This window comes from Myripristis murdjan, chromosome 17, assembly GCF_902150065.1.
Source record: "Myripristis murdjan chromosome 17, fMyrMur1.1, whole genome shotgun sequence".
NCBI classification, from domain to species: domain Eukaryota; kingdom Metazoa; phylum Chordata; class Actinopteri; order Holocentriformes; family Holocentridae; genus Myripristis; species Myripristis murdjan.
In genome coordinates, this window is record NC_043996.1 from 14,721,063 (window position 1) to 14,736,694 (window position 15,632).

General features: G+C 42.6%; 1 protein-coding gene across 6 annotated transcripts in view; it reads right to left on the bottom strand.

The window, feature by feature from the left end:
- Positions 1 to 2,227: 2,227 nt before the first annotated feature.
- The window catches only part of st3gal3b (ST3 beta-galactoside alpha-2,3-sialyltransferase 3b), a 51,740-nt gene continuing 38,335 nt past the window's right edge, over positions 2,228 to 15,632 (bottom strand). For all 6 annotated transcript variants that reach the window (XM_030073805.1, XM_030073804.1, XM_030073806.1 and 3 more), the window contains 3 exons: positions 11,986 to 12,132; positions 8,995 to 9,141; positions 2,228 to 6,230 (listed from right to left, as the gene is read on the bottom strand). In XM_030073805.1, the coding sequence (XP_029929665.1) occupies positions 6,141 to 6,230; positions 8,995 to 9,141; positions 11,986 to 12,132 (384 nt within the window). In that variant the 3' untranslated portion in view covers positions 2,228 to 6,140. The remainder of the gene's footprint in view (positions 6,231 to 8,994; positions 9,142 to 11,985; positions 12,133 to 15,632) is intronic.

Below are 15,632 nucleotides of genomic sequence, written 5' to 3' on the forward strand. Positions count from 1 at the left end.
GAAACGACATTTCATGCTCCTGATGTATGTAGGTACATGGGGAAAATGACAATAAAAGTGATTCTGATTATGATTCTAAGTAATTTTTAAATTCATATTCCTGTGTGGCACTTGGACTAGTAGTAAGTATTGGTTGCAGTGTGTTGACAGGGCTGAGGCTTCCAGATGTCACTATGGCCTCAAGTCTTCATAAAAAAAAACAAAAAAAAAAAACGATACATTTATGCCTGTTGGTCTCTTTATGCCGTCTCTCATGGGTGAGGTGTTGCAAAATGCACTATGCCCATGTTGTACACAGAATTCTTATGGGCTGTCTTCTCCTCATACTTCATCCTGAAGACCACATGGCTGAGCGAGTGAAGTGGTTGGTCTGACTTCCAGATGTTCCTCTGACTTATTCATTGCCTCCAAGCACTTGTTGTTTGTGGATTCTCTTCCTATTACAGTCAGAAAGGGGGCGATGATGAAAAACATCCAACCTCGCATCTTTGAAGACTGTAATGTCATCTTTTAAGAGTTTTATGTCATTTCAAAAAGTCCCATGGGTGTTATTATGTAATTTATTGGTAATCTAGAAAAAAAAATTGTACACTTTATGCTGAGAGGTTGACAGAACATGGAGAGCCATTCAGTTCCTCCTCATGCAGGTAAATGACAGCACTGTAGGTGTGTCACATCCAGAGACAAAGGTAAACTAAAAGACAAAATGTGGGACGGAGTGAGCAGAGAAAAGGGAGGGTGTTCTCCCTCATCTCAGCTGACCGAGTCCTAAAGTAAACAGAGGAGAAAAAAAAACTGATATTGTCCTCCTGCACGGGTGTCTAAATGTGCACATTCTCTCCCATTCCAGCTATTTTACGAGGAGTTTAAATTTCGGGCCCGAGGGGTCACGGCCTCTCCACTGCAACCCCTGTGAGAGGGGGCGGGGTGGAGAGCCTGTCGCTGGGAATAAAAAGGCCAGTCGGCTGAAGAGGTGCAGGCGCGCTCATCTACCCCCGTCTGCCCGGACGAACAGGAACAACCGCCTCCAGCGAGCCAGCCAGCCAGCTGCCTCAGGAGATCCCAGGTGGCAAATATCGTCCTGCAGCAGAGAGAGGAGAGGCGAGAGAGAGGCAGAGAGGAACCATCAAGGCCCACCCTGAGGAGGCCGGGAAATCTGTTGGGTCAGAGTGGCCAGAATCAGGGTTGTGGTGATCGGTGAAGCGTGACCATGGGGGGCTGGTGTTTCTGGCACCCCATTAACAGCAGGATGAGACCGTCCACTGGTGTTTTTAAAGGGCCCTCAGCGCCTGTCTCTGCCTCATACCAATACTGACTTACAGCAGCCACAGCTGGACTGCCTGAGCTCCTCTGCTGCAGTGTAGGAACGAGAGTTTCACATCCGCAGCAGAACAGCCTGTGTGTTAATGTGTGTGTGTGTGTGTGTGTGTGTGTGTGTGTGTTCTTCTGCGACAAGCTTCTGATGGGTCCCTCAGGGCAACAACAATGAAACAAGAGCCTCCTCAGAGTTTGGCAGGTGAAGAGAAAGAAATGCACGAGGCAAAGATGGGAACAGGCAGCAAAACAGAAAGGGAGGAGGGGAGGAGAGGACTAGAGGGGTTCAGGCTAAAAGTGAGAGGGGAAAGTGAGAGTGGTAGAGGGACGCGGAGTGGGACAGACATAAACACACAAGAGAAAATGAGAGTGCATGGGAGAGGAAGTCCGGAGGATAGGGATTGAAAAATGATTTCCTCTGTCTCTGCAGGTAAGAGATACAGAGTGCAGAGCAGGGGAGGAAATCCCCTTCGCCACGCTCCTCTGTTCCATCCCTCCTTCATCTTTACTGTGAGTTTCCTGCGGTTTATAAGCCCTGGAACAGACTAATGGACACAAACACAGCATTACATCTTACATCTTAAGACCAGTGACCGTATCCTTCGACTGTGGCTCAGTGTTAACCTTACTCTTGAAAAAGCCAGATGCAAATACCTTAAGGCCACTCACTGTCACCATTTCTCTACAGCTAGGATTAAGTATATATGCGTTTGTTGTGATAAAACAGAAATCTAGATTAAATACACCAAAAATATTTACTTTATAGTGAATATTGACATCATGTACAAGGGATATGTATTAACAATGACACAGATACAAAAAAGACAAGAATCACTGATCTTTTTTTTTGGGAGGGGGGGTGAGGGGGGTCACCATAAACCAGTCAAAAGATGAAAACATGCACAGGCACATATCCATTACAAACTTATTTATTAAGTTGCAGAAAGCAATTTATAACTATATATAAAAAAAGAAATAACACTAAATTTTGATTACTTGTCATAACCTCCCAGCGATGATGGCCCAAGAGGTCAGAGGGTGATTGATGATATCTGATTGATCAATCCCATAATGGATTATGCAGTGAGGTGAACTGTTTGAAATAAACAATGATCAGCGCTGATACATTCTGCTTCATGGTGACAAGAGTTGTGAGAAAAGAGGATTTGGGCCCAATACATTTCAACTCCTCCAGCATTCATAAAAATTCCTAGAAAACTAGAAAAAAAAGTAGGGATTACCTCAACTAAGGATCTGCTTAGTCTCAACATTTTAGTCTCTCTCTATATATACACATAAATTATCCACTGGAATTATAAGGTCCTACTTCTATATCTTGGATTTGAAAGACTGGACCCAAACCTTTGAAATGAACACTGACCCGTGCAAACTTGGAAGTGAACATACAGACTGGGTTGCTCGTAGTTGTTCCTGCCTCCTGGGGGTCAAACCCTTCTCTACAGTATGAGGGTGAGGTGTGAGGCACAGACAGCACCTCACCGATAGTGCAATGGTTAACTGTTCCCTGTACCTTAGCCGCCAAAGCCCCGAGCAGTGACTAATTTCCAAAAAGTGATCCTTTGCGTGAAACCCGGCGGGTTGTGTTCCGACCAGTCCGAGGCGACCGGGTGGGACACGCAGCTACGCAAGATTTTGTCAGTGTGTTTTCAAAACTGAGCCAGAAAACAAGCATGTGATGGACAGACAACCCTGTAAGAGCGAGACAGAGAAATGACTGCATCTTTGTAGCTTATGGGTTTACAGAAATGGAAGTGAACCTGTGTGTGTGTGTGTGTGTGTGTGTGTGTGTGTGTGTGTGTGTGTACAGTAAGTATGTACTTCCAAGGAAGCAGTAGAAACATCATTCAAATAGGCAAAAAGTTTAAAAGAAAAAAAAAGTAAAACACGAGAACCCTGCTTTGGTAAAAACAGAATTTAAAATGCACCATCACCACATAAAGCTGATTATCGCATTCGGATGATAAACTGATGAGCTAACAGATGTGACACTCTAAAATTCTTGTTTGTTGGTAGACAGAAGCATAAGGTTTGATTGCGTAATACTGAACAGTTGTGTTGATGCAATGTTGAAATACTGAAATATTTGGTGGTTTCATTCAAATAAATAGCTAAAGGGTTTACTTCCACATGGAAAACTGAGCAACCCTTTATTTTACAGAGCTAGTAATGATCATTCTACTTTACCGTGAAACTGAGACAAGTAATTATCAGATTTTCTGATTACCAGCAACTTCCATTTTGCTTTTGGTGAAAATGTTGTTAAACTATATCAGGAAATTACTTTTCTGTATCCAATGTGGTAAACAAGCTTTAGTGTTGAACCAACATTAGCTTTAGTATATAAATCACAAAAATAGAGGGTTGCTGACTTTATGTAGTAACACTTAAATAATACTATAGCGATTAAAAATATGCCTCTGTGGTTTCATTGACAACACTGTTTCTGCAACAGCTTAACAGATGGTGCAGTCTTTGAGGAAGCACATGGTGGCAAATTTGTAAGAAATGCACACATTTTTGTGGTTTATCTAAACAAAGTAACAAAAAGCAGGCCTGCCTGTGACCAAAAACATTGGGACCTTAAAACTTGTAACAAAATAAATAATTAAAATAAAACTAAAACAAAAAATATATATTCTACAGTCCAAGATTTTACCATGAGGGGCTGGAAAAGGGATCAGATTTGTTGAGTCAATATATATGGATATATATGTTCGTATCCTGCCCCACTCTGGTTTGCCCAGGGCAGGACGTGCTGTATCTCTGTTGCAGCCTGGGGGTTACATGGAATAAAGTGATGAAAACAGTACCATGACACGAAGGGGCCAAAAAGAAGGTTTTACATGGGGAAAAAGACGGGGAGACAAAAAACAAACAGAAGAGAGAGAGAGAGGAGACAGGGAGAGATGGAGGGAGAGTAAGAGATACAGACAGTGTCCGAAATTAACTTTTTGGCTCACCTGGCAAACACTGATACACTAAACAAATACATTATGTAGTAGTGTGTTATACGTGCACTGTTAGTTAACCAGGAGGAGTTAAACAGAACCTTGAGCAAAGCCTCATAAGGCAACCAATCAGAGGCCTGTTTGATGCAGAATCGTTGGCTCTGTCTCATTTGGAAGGTAGTTTCCTTCTTCCTTGATATCCTGCTTGGTAACGCTAGCCAGTTAACCTTACACCCAGCTAACTGCTAGAATGATCAAACTGCTTCATGTAAAACAGAATAAAAGAAATGATAAAAATGTGCTGGTTAGTTTGGTGTAGTTGCTGGCTATGGAAAAAATGTGCATGATATGCAATAGTAAAAAACTGTAGAGCTGCAACAATTACAGTTAAAAAATCAGTTAGTTGCCAACTATTAAAAGAATCGCCAACTATTTTGGGAATTGATTCATCGTTTTGAGTCATTTTAAGAAGAAAATTTCTTCTGGTTCTAGCTTCTCAAACGTGAATATTTCGTGGTTTCTTTCGTCCACTATGACAGTAAACTAAGTACGTTTGTGTTGTGGACTGCTGGTGTGGACAAAGCATCTGAGGACGTCACCTTGGGCTGTGGGAAACTGACATTTTCCACAATTTTCTCACATTTTATCACCCGAAGAAGTGACTGATTCATTGAGAAAATAATTGACAGATGAATTGATAATGAAAATAATCATTAGTTGCAGCTCTAAACTGATCATCAAAAGACCATCACACTAAGCCCTGATTAGGCCCTGCTGCAGCAGTAACATTGTGACTGGATAGTGTCATTTCTTGGCTGATGCAGCAAGCTGCTGTGGGACGTCCTGCTCCATCTAAAGATCCACTGCATGCCTCCATGTGCAAAACAAGGTGCTTTAAAAACAATGTTTCCTATGTGTCCAACCACACTGAAACAGCATAAAACTCCCTATCTAATGCTAACCAAATAGGAAGCATCCAGGGGTTTAGTACAAAGCAATTATTTCACTTTGATTTGTAGGGTAGGCCACCAGCAGGAACACAAAGACCAAAAACTGAGTGTAACTGAGACATTCAAATACTGTCTCAAGAAACTGTCAGTCAGTGTAGCAGGTGACCCACACTGATATGCCCACCAAAGACAAATTCTACTGGTATTTGGCTTAGCGGGCACTAATTCCGGACACTGGACAGACAGATAAAAAATAAAATTATGAATGAACCCATGGCAAGTTGGGGGGTGGCTGCTGCAACTTGTTAAAAAGCACAGTAAAAATCTTTGATATTTACACTGTGGAAAGTAAATACATTCAGGCAGCAAAAGGAGAGGGGGATGACCTCTCCCTTATACGAGGTACGTTTGGCACTGCTAATATTCAACCCATGCAGTCCGCAACTTCTTCGTTATTTTCCTCCTTTCACGTCTGTCCCATCAAGCAGCTATCCAGTAAGTCAGTCTTTCAGGAAAATCCTGCCTTATGTACGGCCCCGTTCCATCTTTTGTCCTTGTCACTCATTCATGTGATGCTCAGGGGTCTGAAGTGGTAAACGTCGGGGTGTGGCTGGAGGCGGCCTTCCCTGTGACTGTCGATAAGACAGTAATCAGGCAGATCCACTCCTCCCCATGTCCCTCCCGCTTGAATCAGCAGGAGCCTTTGGTTCAAAAGGCACATGTGTGCATCTCTCAACAGAAACCCTCCACTATTTTGTTTTTATAATCTCCTTTGATATAAAAACTTCGGCAGTGTGCAGACCACCCAGATTCAAGGGGTCCTTTCTCCCCATTCCGATCCATTTCCCAGTATCTTGTTTTGTGGTTCTTTGGGAATGGTAGAGGGAAGCTCTGGGTGGGTGTAAACTCAGATGCCATTGGTCAGGTCTGTGATGACATTTGCCTTCACCAGCTTGCGGAGGAACTCCTTCTCCTTGGATATGTTGTGTGTCCATGACTGCCGGAAAAAAGGAGCAAAGAACAATTTCAGAGAGATGCCAGATACAGTCCCTACTATATTCAAAGTAGAAATGATGAGCCAAGCAGATAACTTGTCAGAACTCATGATATTCTGGAAGGAAAAGCCGATCCTAAATTAGCATTGCACCCTGGGATTTTTGATATATACCTGCCACAGTCAAGAACCTTCTCCAACATTTATGTTCCATCTGATGTTTTTGCTCCAAAAGCCTTGCTATATGTGCTCATGTACAAGCCGGTGTGTTACACTGGGAGCTTTGTATTCTCAGTGTGTTTACGCGTGGGTGTGCTTGTGTGCATATGTGCGTGAAGCCATGTTGGGTCAGTTTCCCTCCCTGCTGTGCTATGAGGATGCAGTCCAGTGGGCTGACATGTAACCAGAGCCTATGGTTCCTGTGCGGTGCTTTGGGATGAACAGGCAGAAAGAGCCAGAAAGCAAATGAAGGCAAAGTGGGGAATAAGAAACACACAGGGAGTGGATGAGGAGCTGAGAGCTGGGTCGGGTCCCGCAGCTGCCTCTGGTCCAACCTCCTGGTTCAAGGCTCTCCTAAGGGCTCTCGGCCTGTCTCAATCAGTCTCCCTATCACTGTGTGAAGGGTCTCACTCCTAACCATAACTGCGAGGAACAATAAGATAGGGTTTCACTGGGAGTTAGCACAGGGAAAAGGGCTGAAATGCAGGCTGATCCATCACACTCGCGTTCCGGTCATTTCTGCTGCATCTGTTGAGAGCCAAGGCTTAGTCATAGCAAAAATTCTAACAAAAAGAGAAATTATTTGATTGATTCAATTCAAACATGAACACTTGGTAAATAGGGCCTCTGATAAACAATGCATTCAATAATCAGGTTTTGTGTGGTTCATCTGAACTCTGAGGTTACGTGGCTGCTGTGGAGCTGTCAAGCATTCATCAAAACAGGATGAAGGATATTTCTCCAAACTTTCACCACAGAAGCCAGGTGGAATTAAAGGATGATTTCATGGCTCAGTAGCCCTGTGGTTCCAGCACAGAAAATCAAACAGCTCCGGTGTATGGCAGTGGTTAAGTGTTCCAAATAATATAGCCAAAACTGTTTCCATTAATTAGCCATGTGTCACTGATGATGACGACAATGTTGATGACGATGATGATAATAAATGGCAGGGGTTCAGTAGGAGTTTAGACAAAGGTTACCATACTGAGATCATGGTTTGCACGTCAGCAAACGGGTGACATCTTTCATTCCACTGGGCTTCAGTCTAAACACTGGGAGGAGGACCTGACTGGTGGGGGGAAGTAGGATCTACCATGAGTGTTAATAAAACCATTGTTCAATGTACACACTAATAGTAGGAACGCTGATGTCGCTACAATGAGTGGGAAAGGCCAGTGGCATATCAATTAAAACTGTCCAACACCCACAGAAAATTCCCTGGCTTTCTCATGGCTTAACTGATGAACTTTAATGAACTATGTAAACGTACCATAAGGTCTTTTTACTTGATTAATTTTGTTAACATATCAAATTTTGAGGTCATATCTTTGTTTTTTGTTTTTTGTTTTTTAACTCAGCCTGAGAAAATTCCATGATTTTCCATGAATTGTAGCAAAACTTAATAAAATTCCCTGACTTTACCTTTCCTGAATAGACTTTCAGATTTCCATTAATCCTCTTTACAGTAGAGCTTTTATCAGTTTACTGCAATACTATGTTAAAAGGGAATAAAATGTAAAAGGAGCTACTGTAGTGAACAGCAGCGGTGGTTAGGGAGAGCTTGAGGAATACACAGCTGGTGAAGGGAAACAAAGTCTGTCACCCCAGAGACATTCATCAAGCCATCGTCAGAGGTACACAGTTAAAATAATGATGTTTGCACAGTCAACTTTCCATGTTATTCAACATCTAACCAACAAGGTGACACACTGTCAAGTGATAAAGTGCTGAACTTTTTCACGTAGTCCCACTGGTGCAAAAGCTGTATGTAAGCTCCCTCGCATTTACTCTTGGGCCTGTGCACCTGTTTCTGCATGTCCAGTCCAATCCATTCACCTACTGCTAATGTGATCTTTGAGTCAATGTTGAAACACCAGTCCCATTTGTTTTACTGCATTTCTGTTACTTAACAATAATTCACTGGACATGACAGCATTTCAAAACCCCTGTTTTTTAAAACATGAAATAAGCAAAACACCATTGTTCATATCAGTGTGTTCACAAATGAAATTCTGGATTTTGTAAAAGGAACTAATTCAGAGTGTTAGATCTGAGTACTATTCAGTTGTACTGCTGAGTAGTAACCTTTTATAAAATAATTTTAGCATTTTTTTTTTTTTAATGAAATTTTGCATTCTCTCCATACGAGAGAACAGCGCACATTAGGTTAGGGTGTGGAGTAAAGGGATATAAGGGAGCAGAACATGAACTGGGATTTGATCTCAGGAAAGTCCTGTGGTATCAGTTTCCTGTTGAATTTCTGTTGATGTAGGGTGGGGGAAATTTTAGCTCTGAGACACATGTTCACTCCTGGGCCATTTCCAGGCTCAGTTCCAGCGGGTATCACTGGATGAGCTTTATTTAGACAATACTACTATGATAGACAGACAACTGCGCGGGATTTGCGGTTGTATTTTTTAGGGCAAGCAGAGCAGTCAGCCCAGATGTTTCATTTTTTTCACATTTACATTACTGCAGTTGTGAGGTCAGGCAGCTGAATGTAGAGGCAGTGTATGCATCCTACCTGGCTAAGGCCGAAAACACTCACCTCTTTGATTGCGGACATCTTGACAGTCTCGTAGTAGTGCAGGGGTGCGTGAGGCGTGTTCATGTCGTAGCCGAAGCCAGCCACAGCAACCTCATCACAGTTATGCAGCGCCATCGTTATAGCAACCGTCCCCAGCGTTGGAATGTTCTGTGGCGAAGACAGGCAGATGCATGATGTCAGACCGTCGCAGCACAACAACAACTTTTAAATCAGCAAACTCGCTTGACTCAAGACAACGATTTGGTGCAGAACCTGATATAAACAGAAGATCTGTAGACACTATGGCTGCAACTGATAACTATTTTCATAGCCGATTAATCTCTTGATGATTTTTATTTTCCAGAATAATCAATAAATCATTTACTTTATAGAGTGTCACATGACAAATACTCTTTGGAAGTTACCAGGCATAAAATTGCTTCCTTTCTCTGACCAGCAGCAGAAAGACCAATTTTATAATGATATAAAACACAGAAGTAAGCAAATCCTAGCATCTCAGCAAACTTGCAATAAGCAAATGTTTGGGTTGTTTACCTGATAAGTCACTAAAAGGTTTAATTGATTATCAAAATTTTCATCATTTTCTGTCAACTGACTTATCTTTTGACCAACTAGCTGTTTTACTAGCTAAAACATATTCATAACAGACAGGATGATTTGACCATCATGGGGATTAATGTAAAACAAACGGTTTGAGCTTTCTGACACTGGTTCAGACACAGCCATCCTCTCTACTTCTCCTGTGTCTACTTGCCCTCCCATTTCTGTACCTCTGTCTTTGCTCTGATCTTGACCTGCTGGTGATTAACTATTAGCTTTAAGACCCTAATTCAACCCCCCACCACCCTGCACTGCAACACAGTGATCTACAGGCTAGGATCCTGCTTCCTTGACTTGGGCTGCCAGGGGGCTGGGGGGCACAGAGACTGTGGAGGGGGAGAGAGGGAGAGAGAGAAAGTGTGTGTGTGTGTGTGTGGAAAACTTCGGGTGCAGAAGAAGGAATGGAGGGAGAATGGAGTGAGGCCCCATTTAAATCATTAGCTTGATTTGGAGCCCTCAGGGTGTAGCTGAACCAGCAAGCTGGCCAACCCCCTACTGTGTGCTGTGCTCTAATGCACAATAATTGTCACACATGCACACAGATACACAGACACATTCAACATAAACATTAGTAATAAATACGCCCATTAATTTCCACAGGCATAAAAATAATATGATCAGAAGAAAGAAACATGTCAGTCCCTTGCCACAGTCCGCCATACATGAGACACCCTTACACACACACACACACACACACACACGCACACACACAGTCAGAGCAGACCTGCCCACATGTTCAACACATGTTGCAGAGCAGAGTTCAAGTAGGGGTGTTCTGGTGGCGGCCCCAGAGGGCAAAGTTACGGTGATACACTCCTCATGTCCCCTCCAATTCTCTAACAACATTCCCTCTACACGTACACACACACAGAGCACAGATGCATGAATACAAACAGATTGTGCACACACACCAGTATTTAATTTCAACCGCGCCATGATGTTCAGCTTGTAGCACTTTGTTCTGTACTTTGAGGGTGAGAGTGCCCACCAACCAGAAGTTATCAATTTATTCCTCTGGGCGAATGATCTTTGGTCAAGACGCGATGCACTAGTCTCAAGGCAGCAAGACAAAAATCATTGGTTTGCCAAATAGATAATCTACATCATTGTATAACAGAATATAGAACTGCAGGGCAAATCATCATTGAGTCTGGACTCAGGCTGCAGTAATTAACAATGCTCACAGTGAGAACTCTATTATTATATCCTGTTCACCTACTTCATCTATCTGTTTTTGTTGGTGTTGTTGAAATGATGGATGCATGCTGGCCCTTTAAAAACAAATATTAAAATGCTGCAAAGTTTGGGAAGTGGTAGTAATGTAGTAATGCACAGTGTTTCATGACATCTTAATGCATTTTTATCCATTTTAAGGTGATAGTTCAGATTCTTACTCAAACAGTGGAATTTATGTGGTATTAGTGGAGCACATGCTTTAACTCCTTCCCTGTTGCAAGAACAAGATCCTCACCTGGAGTGTACTGCTCCAAAATGAATCAATTAGGTATTGACGAGAAAACAACACGATTCTGAGCGGTGATACAAAGCTAAAGAAATGCTTTCAAAGATGCACAACAGCACACCTACAGGGTGACACAGTGGCAGTGCTACAGCAGAAAAAAATTCCACTATTTTGGAAACCAGCTGGCTGCAGAGAGCGCTCACAGGGAAACTAAAACAAACGTTTGTTGTTGTGCATCCTTACAAAAAAAAAAAAAAAAAAAAAAAAAATCATCATTTGTGTTGGGTTCTGGTCTATCTTTTTAATTCAGTACCTGCCCAGCGAAGCTCTTGTTCTTGCAACAGGGAAGGATTTAATGAAGCTTTGGGATTTCTTGGATTCCGCAGCTTTGATGGGAGTTAACTTTTTCCCCCTGCTTTTTTGTATTTAAATCCCCAATTACATCATCCTGACTTCTAGGTGCAAGCCAGTTAATAAGTTCAGAAAAGTGTTCAATTCTCCTGTTTAATCTCCCAGTTTTCGTCTTGACAGATTCTGCATGACACGTTTGAGTGGTTTCATTTCCTGTGATGGCATGGGTAAGTGTTGTGTCCATATGGCTAATGTAGAATTGGCCTACTGCAATTTGGCTGCACAAAGTCTGAAGTCTGGGAAACTGACTTTTGTCATACACACACACACACACACACACACACACACACACACACACACACACACACACACACACACACACAAATTGCTTATAGAAAATAATGCTCAGCAGTGGTTCCCGCTGGTTCTGTTAGACATAACTAAGTGAAAACTTCTGTGTGTGTGTATGTGTACAAGACAGGGGCTTTAAAAAAAAAACCCACAATAATGTACACAAACACAATAATGAGGTGGACTCTAAACAAGCTTCTGTGTTGGTCTGTCTACTTTAAACTCACCCCTTTGCCCATGAGGCCGTTGTTGAGGGGCAGGCCTATGAACTGGAAGGCAGCCTCTTGGATGAAGTAGGGATTGAGGATTCTCATCTCAGTCGGTTCCCTAGGCACGTAGTGGGCCACTGACTTCCAGAAACCCTCTGTACCCCGCTGAGGGAGGGCAGGGGGGGATTAGAGAAAGGAAAAGAAGGTAGAGGAAGAAAAGGAGAGAAAAACAAAGAGATAGGAGGGAGAGAGAGAGGGAGAGAGAGAGGGAGAGAGAGAGAGAGAGAGAGAGAGAGAGAGAGAGAGAGAGAGAGAGAGAGAGAGAGAGAGAGAGAGAATTTAAATCACACTTCAATACTTTTTTGTCTGCAAGGTCAGAGTGACGCACATGAAACACAAAACTGACATTCACATGAAGTCACCTTTGCTGGGGACAGCCAGTGGCATTTCACCAGTCAAACATCAAAGACAGATTATCCTCTGTAATACTGACATTAATCAAAGAAGCCTATACCGCTACTACTGCTGATTAGGAAAATGGCTTTTGGGCCCTGAATGGCCTGAGAGGTGGGGGGCTGATAGGTGGAGGCTCTGAGGATATCAGTAATTACCACCACAGTAGCAGCAGAGCTCAGGAGTGGCTCTGGGGTGAAGCTGCCCTTGAGTGCTTGCAAAGTAAGTTTCCTGTCTCCCTTTCCAAGTTTTCACCATTTCTTTTGAATTGGGCTGCGCAATTATGGCATGCATGGTGATCCTGATTATTCTGCTAACCACTGTAATCACAAGTGTTAATCACAATGTCTGTTTGAGGAAAACGATCTGTTTCATTGCACATTTACCTATATTTCCACTTTTTTCAGTGCAGTATATTTCAGTCATCTTTTCACTTTGAGTGTCTTACTCTTGTGGTGATCTTTACTTGCACAATTCAAATAGTCAGCAGTTACATATTTATTTCTTATGGCGCATCTAAAACCCTGATGTATCAGATTTAAACCCAACATATCTCAGACAATGACAGACAATAATCCACTTTTTCCATGCTGAGACAAAAAAGCATTTTTCTCTCGATCATTGGGCAAATCCATTCTTAACCACTTAGCTCATTGCTACATTTTTATGTACATCTATACAAGGTTTCTCTCTTCCTTTCTCAGAGCTGCCTGCTTTTCCATCTTAAATTTCTATTTGATGACATGAGTGCTTGTTGCACTTTTAAAACTTGCAACTTGTCATTAGCAGTGGAAGCACTTAATACACTTTGATTTGGGGGAAGTTAAAATATAAGAAATACTTATATATTACAAAATTTCATGATTATTACTTGTGGAAACATAAAATAGTGATACAAAACTATCCAAGTTCAGAGTCCATTGCCAGCTTTACCGACACCAAAGTGTATAAAGGGAAGTGCTGCAGGAAGTGGTATAAATCACACCTTGACCTCTGAGGGGATTCTGGGAGACCTCAGGTCCTTTCACACACTACACACACACCATCACAAGGCACAAGGCCCACCAGTAAGACAGGCAGGCAACACACACCTGAATAAAATTATGTAAATGTAATGACACACAATTGCTCAATTTGTAGCTTAGTTCAGTGTAGGCATTCCAATACAGCCACAGCATACTGGGATGAGATACATACTTACAAAACCTAATCTATTAAAAAATGTAGCCATACATGCAATGCAAATTTATCAATTCTGACTTCTCTTCCTCTGTGACAAGTCTATAACTCGAACAAATCACCGCCTTTACTTGTAAGCCTTGTCAAATAACAAACTAAATGCACAACAAACTGTTGGTGCACTGTCGGTGAGTGACTTGCCTGACAGTGCGACTTCCTGAAAGGCGTACAGCTAAAGGGGTCAGCAGATGTAAATGGGAATCACCTGTTCAAATATTCAAGCACCCGCCCTGCTGCCTTTGATATGGCAATGCGTGATTGTGCGTGCGTGTGTGTGTGTGTATGTGTGTGTTGGCAGAGACAGTAGCAGTGAGTCTGCTGGCTTTGTGGCTACAACAGTGGCGGCTTGTTTTGAACGACGGCCCAGCACTGTGCCCTTGGCAAGTTGCAACAGGAACAGCGGCTCATCTCTCCTGTCAACACAGCTTGTGTTTGCCAGGGATCTATTTAGCAGGGCTGTTTGGCTGTGTGTGTGTGTGTGTGTGTGTGTGTGTGAACGGAATAAAGAGAGTGATGCATTTTTCTTTTTACTTAGATGGAAGGAAGGCAATAATACACACACCCTCACTTTTCACAGTGATGATTTGACATGTCCACAGACAACACTGTCACGGGGTGGGGATCTCTTTGAAGATATTCAGACAATTGGCAGACAAACTACAGGTGGCTCTGAGAAATGTAAAGGCAATTAGCAGACAGAGACTCAGGACGGCCGGTAAGCACATATGAGAAGGTGGATTGCTGTGTGTGATGGGTGTTTAGGAATGTTTAGTTTAGGAATGTGGGCTAGTGACTTAAATCCCCAGACCAGTTGGGATGGGCAGGAAAAGTCAATGTTAAGACTTAACCTTAGACAGCACCCACTGAGGTGCCCTTGGGCAAGGCACTTCTCAGACATTCCCACACAGCAGTTTAGTGGCCAACAGTAATAAACTGTGGTGGTACCTCTGCAAATGTTTGGAATTGCATAAATATGAGAGAGGGTGAGTTTGAAAAAGAACATGCATTTTCAGTAAAACCCTCCCTGGATAAATAAAAGTTAACAGCTTGCGAGTCATGAGCAATAGTATGGAAGTTGGCTGAAGACAGTTAATTAACTGCTCCTAAATGTTGTGCTATCTATCCACAACTGGCTTCTTGAGAAAAGGATGTGGTTTTCACTCTGGACTGACCACTAACTTTAAGTGTGTGTGTCTGTAAGTGTGTGTTTATGTGTCAGGAGAGAAACCACTGCACAAGTGAAATTTAACCACAAGCAGAACAGGAAGCTTCACAGTGGACCCGTACCACTCACTCACCCAGCCCCGACACAAACACGCATCCATGTCCACACACATTCACACAAAAGGTGAACAGGGGTGTGTAGCTTAGCCGGTTGAGCCGTCACTGGGTTGTGGTCAGAGAGGAAATGGCTGTTTCCCTTCTCTTGCGACAGCTTTATGGTCAAACTGGTCTCGATTATTAGATTTAGGTGTGTGCGCAAGGCTGTGCAGTCCAGTGAAGCACCTGTTAAAACAAGCTTGAACTGGGAGAGGTAAAAGGATTTTGACTGTAACGGAGGTTAAAATGCAAGGTTGAGATGAAGGGGGATAAGGGTGGGCGTTTGTGGAGCTCCAGTTGTGTTAACCTTGGCATCTCAGTTGAAACCTAACAATTCGCTGGTCAGTGGTGAGCGGTGCTGAGGAATGTTACTTATTTAAAAGTGACTTGTTACATTACAAAGTTACTGCCATTATAAATGACTTGTGTTATTGTGTTATCAGTTGAGCAAAGCAGCACATTACAGAACTTTGTTTAACAGAGTGTGACTAAAATTAAAACCCCCTTCCAATGTCTTGTGTATGTTGATTATTCTCACTACCCACATCTCAGCGCTGTAGTCAATACACTGCATTGTCTACTACAGTCCATAATTAACGCTGCAGTGTAATAAGAATGACAGACAGCCTTGTGCTTTTCATTCACAAATTCAA